The 20261-nt window shown below is 43.4% G+C and overlaps 1 protein-coding gene across 4 annotated transcripts in view; it reads left to right on the top strand.

Annotated features, from left to right (window-relative positions):
• The window catches only part of THOC2 (THO complex 2), a 108859-nt gene that overhangs the window by 78960 nt on the left and 9638 nt on the right, over positions 1–20261 (top strand). For 2 of the 4 annotated variants that reach the window (XM_034782609.1, XM_034782607.1), the window contains 12 exons: positions 2132–2263; positions 2352–2536; positions 3282–3466; positions 3787–3889; positions 4872–5308; positions 6389–6447; positions 7966–8001; positions 11420–11557; positions 11927–11996; positions 12077–12234; positions 14112–14188; positions 14301–14348. In XM_034782609.1, coding sequence (XP_034638500.1) covers positions 2132–2263; positions 2352–2536; positions 3282–3466; positions 3787–3889; positions 4872–5308; positions 6389–6447; positions 7966–8001; positions 11420–11557; positions 11927–11996; positions 12077–12234; positions 14112–14188; positions 14301–14328 — 1608 coding nt within the window. In that variant the 3' untranslated portion in view covers positions 14329–14348. Of the gene's footprint in view, positions 1–2131; positions 2264–2351; positions 2537–3281; positions 3467–3783; positions 3890–4871; positions 5309–6388; positions 6448–7965; positions 8002–11419; positions 11558–11926; positions 11997–12076; positions 12235–14111; positions 14189–14300; positions 14349–20261 lie in introns of all 4 variants that reach the window. The other 2 variants (XM_034782608.1, XM_034782605.1) reach the window with 1 other exon arrangement.

Here is a 20261-nt window from a genome sequence, read left to right as displayed (position 1 = left end):
GAGACTTATACTTGACCACCAAAGTCTCAAAAAATACATGGTCAACCAAGCAAGGATTCAATTGAATCATGACTGGTTTGCTGCCCTCAGTCTTCAAGACGCCTGCTTCCATGTAGCAGCTTTATCAAACCACAGGAAGTATCTGAGATCCATAGTACGGGTCAACATTATCAATACTCCTCAGTACTCCTCAGTACTGTATGTATTTGCCAAATGCATGACCATAGTGGCAACCTTTCTCAGGTGAATGATTTCCCTTAGCTGGATGATGAAGTCAGGGGCAAGTCTGAAGGTCAAGTCCTCCATCATGTCCAATTCACGCTGTTTCTTTGCTTGACGGGCTCATCTTGAACAAAGGAAAGTTCACTTTACTTCAACAGAAAACATTTAGTTCTTTGGGTCCTACTAGGCTCTATGAGTTTGAGGGTCTTTCTCCTACATGAATGATTTCAGTTTGTTGCCTATATCTGCCCCTCAAATCTCACTTCTCAATGACGGTTTGTGCATACTTGAGGTTGCTAGGTCACATGGCTTCATGTACTTAGTAGTTCAACATATGAGGATGACCTGGAGTCCCTAAACTGGTGGACAGATCAGAATAATGTATGTGAGGGGCCTCCATTCGAGCCTCTAGCAATCTGTTCTCTGTTCCTTCCTTGCCAAAAGACAGCCTTTCTTATTGCTGTAACCTTATGAAGGAGGGCAAGTGAACTGCAGGCCCTAATTACAAACCCTTCATGTACTGAGTTATTCAAAGGCAAACTAGCCTTAAGGTGGCATCCAAAATTTTTGACTAAAGTAGTTTCACCATTACCAAGCAATGTCCCTGTCTGTATTTTTTTGTTAAGCCACACTCGAATGCAGATGAACGGTGCCTTCGTACGTCGGGTGTAAAATAAGCCTGCGAGTTTGGACGGGACTAAACCATTTTGATTATCACTCTGGCTTTTTGTCTCCTACGTGGACTAGATGAGAGGTCAGGTGGTTTCGGCACAGACAATCTCCAATCTTCCTGCATAACAAAGCATATGGCATAGCAAATGCCACAGCTCCACAAAGGCTCTTGGTTCATTCAACAAAGGCCCAAGCTGCTTCAAGTTGCGTTTCTCAGGGATGTTCCAATATTGGACATATACAGTGTTTCTGCTTGGTCCTCCATGCATACCTTTATCAAACTGTGTTATCACAACTGCATCTAGGTCTGATGCAAGCTTTGGAAGAGCAACTCTAGTCACTATTTAACTAGACTCTGAGCCATTACTGCTTGCAAATCCTCTGAGGGTATGCCTACACAGTAAAGGAAAACCCATGCAGGTCCATGCCTGCTAATTCGGGCAGCAGGGCTGTTTCATTGCTGTGTACACTTCTGGGCTTGGGCTGGAGCCTGAGCTCTGGACTTCCCATTCTGCAGGGTCCTAGAGCCTGGGATCCAGCCTGAGCCCAGAAGTCTACATAGCAGTGAAACAGCCCTGCAGTCTGAGCCCCATGAACGCTAGCATAGGCCAGCCGCTGGTGTCTAATTGCTGTGTAGGTATACTCTGAGGGGAACACAAGTCTGCAACCGCTTGAAGAAGAAAAATCTGTTACTTTACTTGTACTGTAACTTGTTCTTCAAGATGTGGGTGCAGATGTGTTCCATGACTCTCCCTCCATCCCCTCTGCGTCGGAGTCCTCAAACATAGATTCTGGTTCATAGGAACTGAGGTGGGTCTGGATAGCACCACTCTGAAATAGCCTTGGGAGGGGCCATGAGGAGACATGTGGTTGTGCATGTGCTGTCCCAACAAGTTCTGCTAAACACAGATAACTGGCTTCTGTGCATTGCGTGTGCACACCTGAGTGAAATACACATCTGCACCCACATAGAATTATAGAACCATAGGGCTAGAAGGGACATGTTGGTGAACAATGGTAACAGTACAGGTAAGTAACTGTTTTGAGATACTTAAGTTATTTTAGGAATGTGGCAGATATAAATGTTGCTAAATGTGAATGTTTAAAACTTTGCATATACCAGAGTTAATGAAAGCAGTGTTCTTCAGTTATGTTAAAACTTCAGCAAAAGTTAAATTATTTTAATCCGCTGCCTGAATAAGGTTAACTTTTTTTTTTTCTTTTTACATACATTTAGGAATGTGGCAACTATCCAGGCTTCCTTACCATATTACGGGCAACTGGATTTGATGGTGGGAACAAAGCTGATCAGTTAGATTATGAGAACTTTCGACATGTGGTACACAAATGGCACTATAAATTAACTAAGGTAAATAAAGGATGTTAAGTTGATATGACCCACTTTTTCAAGTATTAATGAGAACTACTTTGATTGTATTTTATACCTTGTATTCTAGGCTTCTGTACACTGCCTTGAAACAGGCGAATATACACATATCAGAAATATCCTGATTGTGCTGACCAAAATCCTTCCCTGGTATCCAAAAGTTCTGAACCTGGGTCAGGCCTTGGAAAGAAGAGTACATAAGATCTGTCAGGAAGAGAAAGAGAAGAGACCTGATCTATATGCGTTAGCTATGGGGTAACAACAACTTACTTTAAAAAGAGATTTAAATGGATGATGAAAGGATTCCAAAGGCTCGGAACTCTTCCAGTCTTGACACATTTGGCTTTTGCTGTATCTTGGAAGATCTTGCAGTCCTATGTTTTGAGGCTGGTGTGAGTTGAGACTCCTGGTTTGTACTGGATGATGATGATGAAGTGTGCTAGGTTCTCCGCAGGACAAAAGAAAGTAACAATCCCTGCCCTAAAGAGCTTATAATTTTAAACAGGACCAGTGATGGTAATAAGTAGCTGGAAGGAGGGTAAAACAAGGAAAGACAAGGGTTATAGCTATAAGATTACACAATTACTCAGTCTTGGCATGTGCAGTTCTAGAAGGTTAAATTAAACAATACTTTTCGCTGTTTAATTATGGTTATTTTTTCATGATGGGGTGAATGCAAAATTATTCATGTTTGTCTTGGCTGCTGGGAAAGTATTTTATTTCATCGCTGTCATTGATTTAGCAAAGCTTCAGAACTATTAGTGTAACACAAAATCACTGGCTTATTTCTTTGAAGGTTTTTAGATGGCAGAGGTTTGGAGGGTCAGGTTCTTTAAAGAACCGATGGTAGTAATAGAAGGAGAGAGAGAGAATACTGCAGATCATTTTCAAAGAAGTGCTAAGTAATTCGCAAACTACTCAATTAATCTTTTTAAACAGTAACCCATGTTTATATTTTGCTTTATGTTTGTGCATATTTAACACACTGTGCGACTTTCAGCTATTCTGGGCAATTGAAAAGTAGAAAGCCTTACATGGTACCGGAAAATGAATTCCACCACAAAGACCCACCTGCCAGGAATGCTGTAGCTGCAACAGTGCAAAATGGACCAGGTGGTGCTGGGCTGCCTGCCTCACTCACAATAAATGCAGCTAAACTGGAAGAAAGCACTGCTGAGGAGACTGGTAAGCCATCCACTTTAAAAGAGAATTCTTTTAATGCTATAATTCTGACCCTTTTTTTAAATTGACTTTTAGGATTGTGTGGTTTAACCTTCAAATTGTAAAACTAACAGGGTCCATTACATGTTTTTTTTTTTTAAATATTGTTTATTGCTTATATTGTTAATCCTTCATTATTGGCAAATACATATTGATCAATTTAGCTGTCAATACATTAAGCCTAATTTTAAATGAATTTTGAAGTATTGTGTGTTCAAGTGATCGCTATAGCATTGAACCAAAGTACTAACTCAGTAAATTAAGTTTAGCATCTTTTTCAGTAGACAAACTAAAGGAGAAAACTCAGGGTGCTGTGAAAGTTATTAATAAAGCTGCCAATGCAACACCAAAAGTGACGACAAGCAATGGAAACAGTGCTTCTAACAGGTGAGAAATCTATTCTTCAGTTCATCATTGTCTGACTGCAGAATAATGAAATTACATTTGAAAGTGACCTATCTATTCTGAAGGGTTTTTTTTGCAAGAGGTGAAAATGATCTTCTCTATTTTGTGCAGTAGAAATTTGCAAATTATGTCCTTTTGATCCATTAGATAAAGGAATTGCAAGTGAAGACTGATAAATGAAATGCTTTTCTCCCAAATTATGCAACGAAACTATACTAAGTAAAATAAATAAAGCTTCACTAAAGAAATAATCATATCTAATATGCTGAACTTTAAGATCCATTTTAAATACTGTGACCCCAATCCTTGAAATCTGTTGGAGTGGGCTAGACATCTCACAACAAGTGCTTGGTAGCTCTAATTGGGTACTTGAAATTTGTGGGTATGACTACACTAGAATAAAAGACCCGTGGCACAGCCGGGCTGGCCTGCGGGGCTCAACATTGCTGTGTAGACGTTTAGGCTCAGGCTGGAGCCCGGGCTCTAGGTCCATCCCCCCCACCCCCCATGTGGTATCACAAAGCTCAGGCTCCAGACTGGACTTGAATGTCTACACAGCAATTTTACAGCCCTGCAGTGTGAGCCCCACGAGCTCGCGTCAGCTGATCTGGGCCAGCAGCTGGCGTTTAATTGCTGCCTGGACATTCCCATCGTCAGTTTACACAGCTGCTGGGCTGGAATAGCCTTGAGTCAAAAACATTAATATTTTGTAATGCCTACTATTTCTGTGTGCGTCAGAGCTATTAATCATGTAATAGCATTGTTTCCTATATCCTCCCATTTTAGCTAGAAGAAAGGTACTGGTTTGTTGCTATGCAGGTGAGCGGAAGAACATTGAGAGACAGGAATTTGTCACTTACTTAGCATTTTGAGAAGGGGTTTTTTTTTGTCTTAATCTTGCATTTGATTATGAAAACTGAAGCTAGTTTTGATATTGAGCACTCATTGGGCTTTTTTTATGCAGCAAAATTATTAAAGAAAAAGATGATAAAGAAAAAAGTGGGAAGGAAAAAGATAAAGAAAAAAAAGAAAAGACTCCGGCTGCCATTCCAGAGGCCAAGGCACTTGGAAAGGATGGAAAAGATAAACCAAAGGAAGAACGGGCAAACAAAGATGATAAATCAAGAGAGACCAAGGAAAAAACACCAAAATCTGACAAAGAGAAGGAAAAAGCCAAGAAAGAAGAAAAAACGCCAAAAGATGAAAAATCCAAGACAGTTGTTACCAACGCTGAGTCAAAGTTTGCTGCAGAAAAGGAGAGAGAAAAGGAGCCATCCAGAGAAAGAGATGTAGCGAAGGATATGAAATCCAAGGAAAATATTAAAGGAGGAGAAAAATTGTCAGTAGCTGGGTCCTTGAAGTCACCTGTTCCCCGATCAGAAACATCAGAGTCTGAAAGGGGTAAATTAAACTTTTTTTTTTTTTTTTTAAAGTTGCCTTTTCAATAATGTACAGAAGCTTTGAAAGTTGCTTAATACCTAAAAATGGTTGGGGGCAGGCAGAAGGAGAGTAGCTATGTGCTAATTAGCCTCTAATCATAAAAGACCCTTTTCTTTTTAACTTTTTGGTCCAGGTGGTTAAAAGATAATCACTTCCGGCATTAGTAAGCAAACTGTGGGCGAGGTGTTTTCTGTTCCTGCCACTTTCAGTGAGAGCAGAGTATTATAAGGTCTACTACCTTTAAGAATTTCAAATACGGTTTCATATGAGTATCTCTTGTAACAAATCCTTGTGAAGATTCTAAATTGTATTGTCATCATCTACTAATAGATTATACATGGAAATGTGTATTGATTGATTTTTACTGTAGAGTATATGGGATCTCAATTATAGTAAGCAAACAATCTGAATTCTGCAAAAAATTTTGTATTGAGAATGTATTACAAACAGCATATGGAAGTTTTTGGAGGAAAGCTGGAGTTTTTGGCATTTGGGTAGGCAACAGCTGTGGCTTTTAGCATCTGCAGAAGGCATGGAATAGTTTCTACTAAAATTGTCATCAGTGAAATAGTTAACAATGTTGACGTTTAAGTTACCATCTTAGGGTTTTGCTGTTAGCAGCATATTTAGATGAATGAGATACCTCACATCTCAGAACAATTGTTTTTAGGCTATTTGCAGACTCAGAAAAATGGGTCTGCATCAGTTTCCACTTGTTCCACATTTTCAAGGTTTTCATCATAACGTTGAGGGCTAAACACAGATTATTTTAAATGAAAGTTTAAACACTAAAGCACAATTTTTCAGCAAAACAGGTGATTCTGCAGATGAGAAATTGTGGAATCCATGGGATCAGGTCTGTTACTTTCTCCTGATGATGACCAGTACTTTTAATCCTCCCAACTGTAAAATTTTAATTCTAACTTTATACTCCTTTGGTATTTTGCGAAGTAATATAATCAGATTTTATCCCCTCTTGCTAGGGTTTTAATGCTTACTGTTTCTGTCTTTCTTTCTTTTTCTTTTTTTTTTTTTTTTTAGAACAAAAACGTCGCAAAGTTGATACCCATTCTTCTCCATCACATTCCTCAACAGTAAAGGTTAGTATAGCCTGAGGAAGGCAGCGCCCATGTTAGGCTCACAAGTTTGGAATGCCAGTGTCCGACTTCCTTCAAGTTTTGTGCCAAGTATATACTGGAACCACTGGAGGTTTTATCTTGCAGTAGAAAATGCATTCCTTTTCTTTATTGGTGGACTCTTTTTTTCTATTAAATATTTTTAATTAGAAAAAATAAAGCTTCAAGGACCTAGCACAAATTTTGTAAATAGTGTTTGAAAAATGCAAGAAAATTTTTACACAGAAGTGCCTCATTGTTTTAAGCAGTCCGTTTTTTTTGGAATGCAATGGTAGCTACAAGCAAATGAGTCTTTGCAGCAGAATGGAGCATATTTTTCTGCACTAATATTGAAGAATATATAGCACTGAAGATTTTCTGGATGTTACGGGATATACGGATACCTCTGAATTCATCAGGCTTCTTGATGAGCATCATACCGATGTGTGCCTTCCAAGGAGGAGTCTTGAAAGGAGTTCCATTTTAAAGTCTCCTTGGTGATCAGTTCTCCTGTAGTTGTGTATATTCAGTGAGCATGCAGCTTCTGTTGCACCTTCCCTTCGAGGTTTGTTTATATTCCAATGGGTTCCCACCATGTTGAGCCCTGCGTTACGATAAAACCAGATGTGGCAACCAAGCCTACCACCCAGCAAAGAGAAACCCCAAGCATTCAAGCGCAGCACAATACCGTGGGTGTAGCCTACTTGAAGACTCAGGGTAGCCATTCCTTGCTCCATATTTAATTTTATTTCTAAGCCATCTAAGTTCATGGAATCTTTGAATTTGCAGTACGTTGAACCTTTAAAACTGTAAGTTACTAATACTTCATCAAGAGCACTGTGATGGATTATGTGGGGTGTTTAAAACTTCACCATCTTACCAACTTAAAAATTCAATGTTTTGTTTTGTTTTTTCAAAGAATACATCTTTCTTTGTATAAGAGTTACTTAAAGAATAATTAATTTTGCAGAAATAAGAGTAAAAAGTGCATATAATCAGTTTTGAGGAACCAGGTGATAGTGATAAGGACTTAATTGTAACATCAAGTATATATTTTTTTCCTCTATCTGTTTTTTGCAAAATGAAACCTAAAGACATTCTAGGAGACTTCTACCACGTTTAACTATAAGTGGAGAAGATGCATTTAATATATTTTTAAACTCTTATTTCATCTGTGGCTCACTCATTTAAAGAATTTTTTTTTAAATATTGCAGAAATCTTTGTGGGTGGAGGGGAGGTTTTTTAATATTTTATGACAAATTGAATATGAACAAATTTACTTTTGTAGTTTAAAGAATCATAATGCTGATATAATTTAGTTTAGAAAAGAGATGTAAATTTTGTTTTCTAGCTTTAGCTTTGTTCAATATAAAATATTAACATCAGATTTATTCTGGAAGGAGTAGTTGTTTTTTGTTTCAAGGTACGGCCTACTTCCCAAAGTTCCTCTGGTTTCTGAAAATTATGCCAGTTTACGTGTCATCTCCATTCATTTTCTACAGGACAACCTCTGCGAACTCAAGGACTCTTCAGCAAAGGTTTGAATTTTTTATGTGTCACCAAGATTACATTTGTATTTTATGTGGAGAGATTTTAATCTTGTGTGGATGATATACATTACCAGAGAAATTGAAGGCCGCATTAATGTATGCGTTAGCATAGAAACAGATTTTTCAACCATTGTATAAATGTGCTTTACACATGTGCCTTTAGATTTTGATCTATAGAATAAGCTACAGTTGGCACAATGTGCAGTCAACATTGGTCTGTTGTGTTGGCAGTATCTTATAGGGTGGTCACTTAATTTTCCACCTCTTCTTGATCCTTCTCAGACACGTTTTTTTCACACTTCATAGCTATTCCTGCAACTTTACTTTGCATAAAGAAAACAACAATACTATGGCAGTATTCATGCTTCTAGAGTAGTCCTCACTCATTTGTGTCTTGGTAAATCTCTATCAATACCACCATCAGTGTGATTCCAGAGATGGTGGGTAGCAAACAACTAAGTTATCCTATTGGTATGCTTGCTTTTTTTCATAAATGTAATTCAAATTAAAAATATTGTAGAATTGTCCTCTAAAACAAATTACTTCAAACATCTTTTTAATGTTAGTACATTCTGATATTTTGGGAAAAGGCCATAAAACAAGCATTAATGTAGTTTTTAAACCTATTTACCGAAATACTCCGATATTACAGTAATGAGCACATAGAAATACTTTGAACTTGGTAATGTACTAGAATAATTTCTTATCGTTTTTGGTGGGTCTGTGTTACTGTGTGTGGCGGGGAGTAGGTATGTCTGTTAAAACTGACTATTGAGATCGTGTGTTAATAAATAAAATGCTTCCCAATAATCATAACATAGATATTTATTAGCACAAATGCTGATTATATCAAATTAAGCAACTATGAACATTTCCCAATTAATTTATAGATTTTCATCTGTCATTATACTTTATCATTTACAAAGAAACAAGTTTAAAAATGCATGAGAGAATTGTTGCTTGCTGCAAAGTGTACATCAGGTATTATTGTACCTTTTAGCTCAGACTGCTTAAATAAGTCTTTCGAATAAATCTTTTTATATAATTTTCAAACAGCAGCAGTAATTCTGCAACTGCTAGTTGCTAATCTACTGGGTTTTTCTAAGGGTTTCCAGAGCTAACTGTACAGCATACATAGGAACATTTAGAAAGGGAGACAGGAGCATCAACTCCTTAATGTACCAAATTCTCATAGTTTTCCTGTTTACACAGTTGTCACGTCTATGTAACATATGTCATTTTAAATATTTGGGGTTGTTAGCTTATTTTGAAAGCATTGTCTTTCTGATTTCAGAAATCCAAGGCATTTCTCTCCCACTCACATCTGTTAACAACTGGGATGTGTGGGGATGGGGGATGTTATATTGGAAAAAAATGTATTAGCTAAGGCAATTTTTCCTAAACTAATTTCAGAAGTAGAATTCAATAATTTTTATATGCCAATGCATTGGTGCATATGATTAAGACAAACAGCTGAATTAAACATATGTTCAATATAAACAATTTACAGATTATTTTTTTAATTCAAAATAAACAGCTCAATTTTAGTGTTGGCTGCTGAATGTCCTTATGTATATAAGGCTATATAGGGCTATAACATATATTTGTTTGTTTATTTATTTTATTTATTTGTGTTATTGTAGCACTTAGGAGTCCCAGTTATGAACCAGGACCCCAATGAGTTAGGCACTGTATTAACACAGTTTTTCCTGGCATTACTGTTCATGAAGTGCTTTTCTTCTGAGTTCTACTTTCCACCTCCCACGCTCCCTTCCAGTTGCTCCTTCTTTCTCTGACTAAATGAACCAGCATGCAGGTTCTGCTGGTAAAATCACAACCCTCATAAAGTAGCACTGGAGTATGGACTCTGTCTATAGAGTAAGGAAGTCAAACCCTCTTTTTTTCCTGACACATGTCCCTAAAAATAAAGGGTGCAAATTTCAAAGACTGAAGTACTCAACTGTCATTGAAAGTTAATGGGAATTGGCTGCCTAAATCCCTTTGGTGCTTTTGAAAAGCTCATCTTAAATAACCAGCAATTGGCTAAGGTTTTCAGTATTCCTTTTTGTATACTGTTGAGTAGAATGATTAATTATAAGAAGATCTTAACTGACAGCTAAATATGAGGGAGTGGGGCACGTGGGAAGAAGAGTCTGGAATAGAAGATCTGCAACTTCTATCATAGAGTCTGCTCTATGATAGAAGTTGCAGATCTTCTGTTCTCCAGAACAACTGTTCTCTAGTAGTTGTCATATCCCTAAGAGAGTGCCTGCAGTGGCATCTTGTTGAAGCAGGAAGGATGCATTGAGGGAAGGGAGCTGAACATTCTGTACTTCATGGATATGAATGAAGTATGTTTAAAAATTATATTTGCTGCAACCTGGAAATAAAGCAAAGGAAATGAATTAAATTTGTTGGGGTTTTTACTCATTCCATGATGGTGCTTGTTTTTTCTTCCCACGTCCCTCTCCAAAAACTGTTTAAGATATTAAAAACAATCACGTCTGTCACTAATACTCTGAACAAAGAATATTGATATTGCTTAAAAATAGAATTAATGTACTTATATGCTGGTACATATAAAATTTGCAAAACAAACTTGAAGAATTCTTCTCTCCACTGGCCCGCAGGTTGAGGATTTGTGGCCCCCTTGAGTTGCCTACATACTCATGTTTCTTTGATTGTTTACGATATTGCAGTTGGAGAACCCATTCAGTGTTCTGAGTATCTTCCAAAAATGTATGACTTAAACACTTTGTAGTTTAAGATTACTGTTTAACAAAAAGTAATAACATGTTTAAAAAACAGATCCCGTTAAGTCATCCCTGTCTCATTTGTAAAGTGTTCTTCTATATGCTGGAAATCTGATGGGATGCTAAGATCAAAAAGATGTATAATTTAAGCCAATTTTCACAGTGATCCATAATTGGGCAAATTAAGTTAGTTCTACATTACCTCTGTGGTACTGAAAGTCAGGATTCCCATATGCTAGGTGTACTGTAGTACGTCCAGGCATTTTCACTGGCAGAATCAACAATATTGCTACCTGGTTTGCATTGGTTATATTAAGTGTTACAGGTAAACAACTTAATGTGTTTTTAATACAACAACATTTACCTTAAGTGTATTTTCAGTTCAAGCTAGTGCTGTTTCTTTATGAAAATGGATCTTGAATTTTCAGCTTTGTATAAGACGCTTTTTTTAAAGAGTTTTTGAGTATTATGCTACATTTTTTTCCACAGATGGACAATAGAGGTGCCTTTAACCTTTTGCTTGGCTGGAAAGTAATAATGTTTAGTTTTTATTCTTTGAGATAGATCTGGTGCAGTAAACAATAGGATTTTTTTTTCATTTCCACGTTTAGGAAGACATATTAATCCTCAGTAATATTGCCTTAATTTAACAGCACTACATTAACCACACTACTCCTGCACTGTCCAAGAGTAAGGAGAGAGAAGTGGACAAGAAAGATTTGGACAAGTCCAGGGAAAGATCCAGAGAGAGAGAGAAGAAAGATGAAAAGGATAGGAAAGATCGAAAAAGGGTTTGTGACATTTTTATGAAATAGCTTAGAAAGTTGGTGCATGCTTGACTTATTCTTTGACTCTAAGCCATAATAATTATAATTGGTGTGATAGCCTTTATAGACAGAAGTGACCTGCTGCAGGGTTTATTCTTCATTTGCCCTATTAATTCTTAAAAGGTCAATACTTGAGGTTAATAGATTCTAAACTGCATTTTAATCTTCCATGTCAAGGGAGTTAAGTTCAGAAACTTTAAACAAGCTTTAATCATGCAACTGCCTTTAAAAACTTGAAAAATATGGTGTTTGTACAGTATTCTAATTAGGATGCTGTTTTAGAAATCAGCATCTGTTAATCTGCTAACATTACATAATTGTATTTGGCTTTAGGATCATTCAAATAGTGACCGAGAGGTGCCACAGGACTCAACCAAAAGGCGTAAAGAGGAAAATGGAACAAGTATGTGTTTTATTTCATTTTTTCTGTGCTTGAAGTGTCCAGTCATTATTATGAATTGTGTTATCGGTTTTTTTTTCCAGCTGGTTCTTCAAAACATAGTAAAAGTGAAAGTCCATCTGATTCTCCTCGTTCAAATGAGAAGGAAAAGGAAAAGAACAAATCAAAATCTTCAGGCAAAGAAAAAGGTGATTCAGTCAAAACTGAAAAGATGGAGAAAAGTTCCTCTGGTAGCAAAAAGGTAAAATGAATAAACTTTCTCATTTGTCTATTACTACTAAACCATTTAATTGAAACATTTTGTGGCAGGTAATGCTTTGGAGTTATTTTTCAGCTTTTGAATGCCCTAGGTGTGTGGCCTAGATTAGACACAGATATTGCAATTGGCAGAGGAAAATTCACCTGGAATTTTTGGCCAAGTAGCCACAACTTTACTTAACGCACTCAATAGTCAACTCTGACTGGATAACTCATAAGGGAACACCTTTCATGTTAGCAGAAATGATGGAGGAAACCTTCTGTGCCAGATAATACTTATTTTTGAATGTTACGGTGTGAGTTTATAGCCTAGATTGGGGGACTACAGCGTTTTCTATACTTCGATGGTTTTAGGAATTAAGGAATTCCTTTTCAGTCCAAAAAAAATTACCTTCAGAAAAAAAATCTGAAATGGGGCCTTAATTAAATACTGATTTTGCCAAAGTTAGCTTATATTTGATCAAGAAATCTATATGGGAAAACTCATTTGGCCCTTGGTAAGGAAATGTGTTAAATTTGAAGATTATATTCAGTCATTAGAGTGTGAACCAGACTGACTCTTATTCTTTTAACTGCACGTCTCAGTGCAGCCATATCTAAGAAGACACCAGAGCACCTATGTAGAGTAGTCTTCTTTCTAAGACATTTTTAAAATGGTAGTGACTACAGTAGATCTGTCTTCAACTATGCGTATGGAGTTTACCGGAGTTTTTGAGAAAAAATTGTTTACAATAATGTAATATATTGTTAAATTGATAATTGGAAGAGGCAATGATAAGTACAGTACCTCCTCTCTTAACATTGTAGTTATGTTCCTGAAAAATGCGACTTTAAGTGAAACGATGTTAAGCGAATCCAATTTCCCCATAAGAATTAATGTAAATGAGGGGGCGGGGAGCGGTTAGGTTCCAGGGAAAATTTTTTTTGCCAGGCAAAAGGCATTGTATACATTTTAAACAAGCAATTTAATACTACAATCATCACTGCTGAGTATGAAGTTTAGTTGAGGTGGTGGAATCAGAGAGTGGAAGAGGATGGATTGTCCGGCTGCTCCTCTTGCAAGCACAGGCACTGACTTTGCCGGGGGCAGGGGGCTCAATCCTCGGCCCATCCATTCCACCCATTCCCCCAAGCTCCCACCCATGACCCACCACCCCCCCCCCCCCCACCCCCCCCCTTTACTTCCCACCCTCCACCCTCGCGCCCCCCCCCCCCCCACTTCTGAATGCTGCAAGCCAGCCGACTGCCGCGGGCAGGGGAAGGAGGGGGGAGGCGCGCCGAATCCTCGCTCCTCCCTCCTGCCTCCTAAACACCCCAAGCCAGCTGATTGCTGCGGGCAGGAGGCAGGGGAGGGAGGGGGAGTCTGCACGCCAAGTCCTCCCTCCTGCCTCCTAAGTGCCGCAAGCCAGCGGATTGATGGAGGAGGGGGAAGGTGCTGATCGATGGGGTCTGCCGGTGGGCGGGAGCGCTGTGAGGGGGGAGGGGGCGTAGGGAGGCTGCCAGCTATGGAGAAAGCAGGCAGCCAAACAACGTAATAGTGGAGCATTGCACAACTTTAAATGAGTTCCCTAATTGATAAGCAACGAAACAACGTTATCTGGGACGACTTTAAGTGAGGAGTTACTGTACACAAATATTATAGTATTCAGGATGAAAGTGGACAGGGCCTATGTTTTTTTTTAAATGGTGGTGTGTATATTAGTGCCTTTCAATATTTAGTAGCATCCAAGTGAAATCCTTATTTTTAGAAATATAAAACTTAATTGGCTATGATGATTTTGGGCTATCACACTTGATTATGAAATTCTTTATATACTCAAACATATTTTACTTTATTTTCCATATACAAATTTTGCACAGGAGTCTAGACATGATAAAGAAAAAACAGAAAAAAAGGAAAAACGGGACAGTGCTGGAGGGAAAGAAGAAAAGAAACAATATCCTTTTAACTTTTGATCACTGAAATTTTAGGTAACATAAAAAGTGAAGTAAGATAACTCTGTGTTCTTAAGGAATCAAAAAAGCATTTTTCTTTAATGCTTAATTTACTCATAAATCTTCAGACAAGCACAGATAATGAAGACTGTTCCAGTCAAGGTAAGAATTATTTTCATGTTTTCCCTTTACCAAAGTATTGAAGATACCTGCTAAAGTCTGTGGGTAAAATTCACATCTCTGCCGTGACCCCTCTAAGGTGGGTTAAAGGGCCAGAGTGGCATAAAAGGGGATAAAAAAAAAAATATTCCTCTAGCACATAAAATAAGGAAGACAGCCCCAGCCTGCTCTAAGAGGACTCCCTCAGAAGCCTTGATAAAGGGGCTGAATTGGGGGGCCAGAGAGAGGTATTAGAGAGGGACTGCAACACATAATGATGTGGAGATTCTGGGCAGCACTGCTGCCCAGAGGCAGCTGGGAACAAGGCTGCTATAATGTAGACAGCCCCTGATAATCCACTTGCTGCTTGTGGCACCTTAGAGACTAACAAATTTATTAGAGCATAAGCTTTCGTGGGCTACTCTGAAACCTGTCACTTGCTGCTTGATAATCTCTTGCTAACAAGTTATTCTTCTTCGAGTGATTGCTCATGTGTATTCCACAATAGGAGTGCGTGCTCGCCGTGTGCACCGGTGCCGGAAGTTTTTCCCCTAGCAGTACCTGTAGGGGAGCGCCCTAGCGACCCCTGGAGTGGCGCCTCCATGGCATGGTATAAGGGGTGGTGCGCGCTCTCCCCATTAGTTCAGTGTATGGTGCCTGTAGTTAGTTAGTTTTAGTTTAGCTAGAGCGCCTGGGCTGGGACATGCCCTGTGCCCTGGGTTTTAAGTCGTGCGAGACATGTAGGCGATCTATGCCAGTGAGTGATCTGCACACGGACTGTTTATGCTGTTTGGGGGAAACCCATCTCAGTGATTGCTGCAAGATTTGCAAGTCGTTTAAGCCTCAGACAAAGAGAGAAATGGACATTAGGCTCCGAGCTATTCTGATGGAGTCGGCGCTGACCCCAGCTCCAGCATGCCGCTCTGAGTCGGCAGCGGCGACCCTTGGCTGCCATCAACTAGTCAGCACCGCTCCCTGTCTGTGGGGCACGCCGAGAAGGCTAGGTAGAGGCCTTCTTCGCCGTGGCACCGAAGTAAACCCGGGACAGAGGCTAGACCCATGTTGGGCAGTCCTCGATCCCCACTGGCCTTTAGGCTTCTGACTCAAGTCAAGCGGAGTAGTCCGGCCCATTCAGAGCAGGCCTCCCCGGATGTCCAGTTGCCCTCTGTACTGGAGGCTCTGCAGGCGGCCCAGGATGTTCTGTCCCTGCTGGTACCAGGAGCACCGCCAATGTCGGCCTCACGCTCCAGAGGCAAGCTGCCTCTGGGATCTCCGCAGTCACCCCCAACCTGGGTACTGGTCTCAGTCAAGGGAATGTTTCCGACACTGTTCGCTGCCCAGCGACCGTTCAGGGCAAAGTCCATGTGGCTCGCCCTTGATGCTCACCAGGTTGTCTGGTTGGGTTCCATCTGACCGAGACTCTCGGCACCACTCCGCCTCAAGGAGCGAACACAGACGGACCGAGGCAGACTACGCCAAAGGTCCTAGTCTCGGAGGGGCTATTGCAGCCGGTCACAGCACAAACGTCAATGTTGTTCTGCTCCAGGACCCTGCCACGGCACCACCTCTGCAGCCCCAGGCGTCGATCACCGGCATCTCACCATCGCAGGTCCGGCCGCTGGAGCCAATCGTGGAGCAGCTGTTACTGACGGTACCTGTCCTCCACGTTGGGATCATGGTCCCATGGTTGGCTCCTGGCGCTGCCGCTCCTCCAGGTCCGCGGCAGGTCTTATGTCAGCCCAGCCTCCCTTTGTAGTCGTCCATCGGTGGGCCAGACCAGCCAGGCCGAACAGCTGGATCCGCCGGTGCCACAGCAGGTGCAGTGGCACAGGACCCCATGGCTGGCCCAATGGTACCAATGGGCACCATGGCCCCCAACGCAGCTCCCAGTGGGGGCTCTCTCGATGGCCAGAGCCTCAGAAGGACCATCGGCCTCCCTCTCCAGACCTGCAAGGAAGGAGTCAGTGAGTCGTACGTCCTCGCCAACGTGCCCGGAGACTGACCAGGTGGTGGACCCTCTGGTGCCGGTGGACACACAAAGTACCGTGCCAGCCTCCTAACCCTCCCTGGATGAGGCGATTACGCCTCCTCCTCATTCTGTCCTGCAAGAGGACTTTGGGGTCTACCAAGAACTCTTTAGGGCCCACCAAGAACTCCTTGGCACCGGGCAGGGTTGCCTTGCCTCTCCACGAAAGGGTGGCGAAAATTTAAAATGCCCTGTGGCAAACCTCGGCCTCATTGGCCCCCATCTCTAAGAGAGCGGAATGCAAGTATTTTGTACCTGCCAAGGGGCATGAATACTTATACACCCACCCTGCTCCTAACTCCTTGGTAGTCGAGTCTGTCAACCACAGGAAATGGCTGGGCCAACCAGGCCCTACCCCCAAAAATAAAGATTCAAGGAGGCTGGACTCTGAACTCGTTTGGAAGAAAAATTTATACGTCCTCGAGCTTCCAGTTACGGCTGGTGAACCACCAGGCTCTCCTGGGCCGGTATGAGTTCAATCTGTGGGGCTCCCTGGGCAAGCAAGCGGGGAAAAGGCAGTTTTGACGGGATGCCCGGGGGCGCCCTACCAGTTCTTATCAGGGATCCACCCTCAATAAAGCTTCCCTTTTCCAATCGGTTGTGTGCTTTCCTCCCAGAGTGGTCGCAGCTGACCTCGGACCAATGGTTCCTCAACACCATCTCCCTCCAGTTTACTTCCTCCCCACCCAATCACCCCCCATCCCTCCTGGGGGACCCCTCGCATGAGGCTCTGCTCGAGCAGGAGGGGGGCGGCTCCTGGGCCTAGGAGTGGTGAAAGCGGTATCGGGGGAGTTCAAAGGCAAGGGGTACTACTCCTGCTATTTCCTTATCCCAAAGGCCAAAGTGGGGCTCAGCCCCATCTTGGACATGCAAGGGCTGAACCAGTACATAGTGAAGCTCAAGTTCCGCATGGTCTCCTTGGCCTCCATCATCCCCTCCCTGGATCCTGGGAACTGGTACGCCGCCCTCGATCTGCAGGATGTGTACTTCCACATTCATATATTCGAGGGGCACAGATGCTTCCTTTGTTTCACGATGGGGCAGGAACACTACCAATTTACAGTCCTCCCGTTTGGCCTGCCCACGGCCCCTGGGTATTCACGAAATGTATGTTGCTGGTGGCGGCCTACCTCAGGCGCCGGGGGGGGGCCAGATCTTCCCCTGTCTGGACAACTGGTTGGTCAAGGGCAGCTCCCGGTCGCAGATGCGGGATCACGTGGGGCTTCTCACCACGCGCACCACTTTGGGCCTGTTGGTAAATGACACCAAGTCCACGTTAGTCCCAGTACAACGCATAGAGTTTATCGGGCGGTCCTGGACGCCTCGTTGGCTAGAGCCTCCCTCCCACCAGACAGGTTTGAGACCCTGAAGGGGCTCATCGACATGGTCACAAGGTTTCCGGTGACAACAGCAGGAGCGTGCCTCCAGCTCTTGGGTTACATGGCGGTGTGCACGTATGTGGTCCGTCACGCCAGACTCAGGATGAGGCCCCTCCAGCTCTGGTTGGCCTCGGAGTTCTCCCAGGCCAGGAACAGGATGGACAAAGTCCTCACGGTGCCCGAGCCAGTGATCACCTCCCTACGGTGGTGGTCCTCCCTGAGAAACATGCTCCAAGGGGTCCCGTTCAGGGGGAGGGCCCCGTCGCTGGAACTGGTGTCCGACGCATCGGACCTGGGATGGGGGGCCCATGTGGGGAATGTTGAGACCCAAGGTCTGTGGTCGGCTCAGGATCTGACCCTCCACATAAACATCAAGGAGCTCAGGGTGATATGGCTAGCATGCACGACCTTCTGCTCGCACCTGGAGGGCCGGGTGGTCAGGGTCCTCATGGACAACACGGCCTCGATGTTCTACATCAACAGGCAAGGCGGGGCCTGATCCTCTGTCGCGAAGCCCTCAGGCTGTGGGACTTTTGTATAGCCCACGACATCTGCCTACAGGCCTTCCATCTGCTGGGCGCCCAGAACGCATGGGCAGATCGCTTGAGCAGGGACTTCTCTCAGCACGAGTGGTCTCTCCACCCAGAGGTGGTGAACAGACTTTTCCAAGTGTGGGCGACTCCCCAGGTGGACCTGTTTGCGACTCTGCAGAACTGTCGCTGTCCCCATTTCTGCTCGGGGGGGGGGGGGGGGGGGGGGGGGAGGGAGCTAGACTGGGCGCTGTCTCTGATGCCTTCCTCCTGTCCTGGTCAAGCCAGTTTCTCTATGTCTTTCCCCCGTTCCCGCTGATCGGCAAGGTCCTGGAAAAGATAAAGACGGACAAGGCCTGGGTCCTTCTGATTGCCCTGGCATGGCCCAGGCAGCATTGGTACGGGATCCTCACAGGCCTGGCAGTCGCCCCGCCGTGGCTGTTGCCGTCCCACCCGGACCTGCTCTCCCAGGACCAGGGCCACCTCCTCCACCCCAACCTAGCGGCACTCCACCTCATGGCGCGGCTGCTCAATGGTTAGGTAGGGAGGAAAGGACGTGCTTGGAAGGGGTTCAGCACGTCCTCCTAGAAAGCAGGCGGCCCTCCATGCGCCAAGCCTCCTTGGTAAAGTGGTCTCGGTTTTCCAGATGGGCAGACGAGTGGGGCATTTCCCCGCTGACCGCCCTGATCCAGCTTATTCTGGACTACCTCCTTCACCTTAGAGCCCAGGGCCTGGCGCCCTCGTCAGTCAAGGTGCACCTGGTGGCCATATCGGCCTTCCGTCCGCTGGTGGAGGGCCACACGGTATTCTCCCATGCTATGACTGGCCGATTCCTTAAGGGGTTGGATCGTCTTCTCCCCTGGGACCTAAACCTGGTGTTGGCCCATCTCACGTGATCCCCGTTTGAGCCGCTAGCCACGTGCTCTTGGTCACACCTCTCATGGAAGGTGGCCTTCCTGGTTGCCATCACGTCAGCTAGGTGGGTCTCGGAACTCCGGGCCTTGACCTCCGAGCCCCTGGACACGGTGTTTCATAAAGATAAGGTCCAGCTCTGCCCACACCCTTCGTTACTCCCGAAGATGGTCTCCACCTATCACATGGGTCAGGACATTTTTCTGCTGGTCCTCTGCCCCAGGCCCCATGTGTCCAGTGAGGAGTGCCACCTCCACACACTGGATGTGAGATGGGCTCTGGCTTTTAACCTGGAGCGGACTAAGCCGTTCAGAAAGTCCTCGCAACTGTTCATCGCCTCGGCCGAGTGCGTGAAAGGTCAGCCAGTCTCCACTCAGCGGCTCTCCAACTGGATCACCTCGTGCTTCCGTACCTGTTACGACCTGGCAGGAATCCCTCCGCCACCAATTGTGAAGGCGCACTCGACTAGGGTGCAGGCCTCATCGGCTGCCTTTTTGGCCCATGTCAGCATTCAGGACATTTGTAGGGCTGCCATGTGGTCTTCAGTTCACACATTCACCTCGCATTATGCGATTGTCTCTCAGACCAGGGATGGCACCAGGTTCGGCAGGGCCGTTCTCTATCCTGAGAATTTGTGAACTCCTTCCCACCTCCAGATATAGCTTGGAATCACCTATTGTGGAATACACATGAGTAATCACTCGAAGAAGAAAAGGCAGTTACCTTTTCCGTAACTGGTGTTCTTCGAGATGTTGCTCATGTCTATTCCACATCACGCCCTCCTTCCCCTCTGTCCAAGTTGTCTGGCAAGAAGGAACTGAGGGTGGGGGGAGCACGCAGCGCCCCTTATACTGCGCCATGGAGGCACCATTCCCGGGGTTGCTAGGGCGCTCCCCTACAGGTACTGCTAGAGGAAAAACTTCCGGCACTGGTTCATGTGGCAAGCATGCACACGTATTGTGGAATAGACATGAGCAACACATCTCGAAGAACACCAGTTACGGAAAAGGTAACTGTCTTTTTTTTTTTTTTTAATTTAAAGCAGCACATAGGATACATTTAATTATCT

The sequence above is a fragment of the Trachemys scripta genome, chromosome 9, assembly GCF_013100865.1.
Source record: "Trachemys scripta elegans isolate TJP31775 chromosome 9, CAS_Tse_1.0, whole genome shotgun sequence".
Classification (NCBI taxonomy): Eukaryota; Metazoa; Chordata; order Testudines; family Emydidae; genus Trachemys; species Trachemys scripta.
This window is presented reverse-complemented; position numbering and strand designations above follow the sequence as displayed.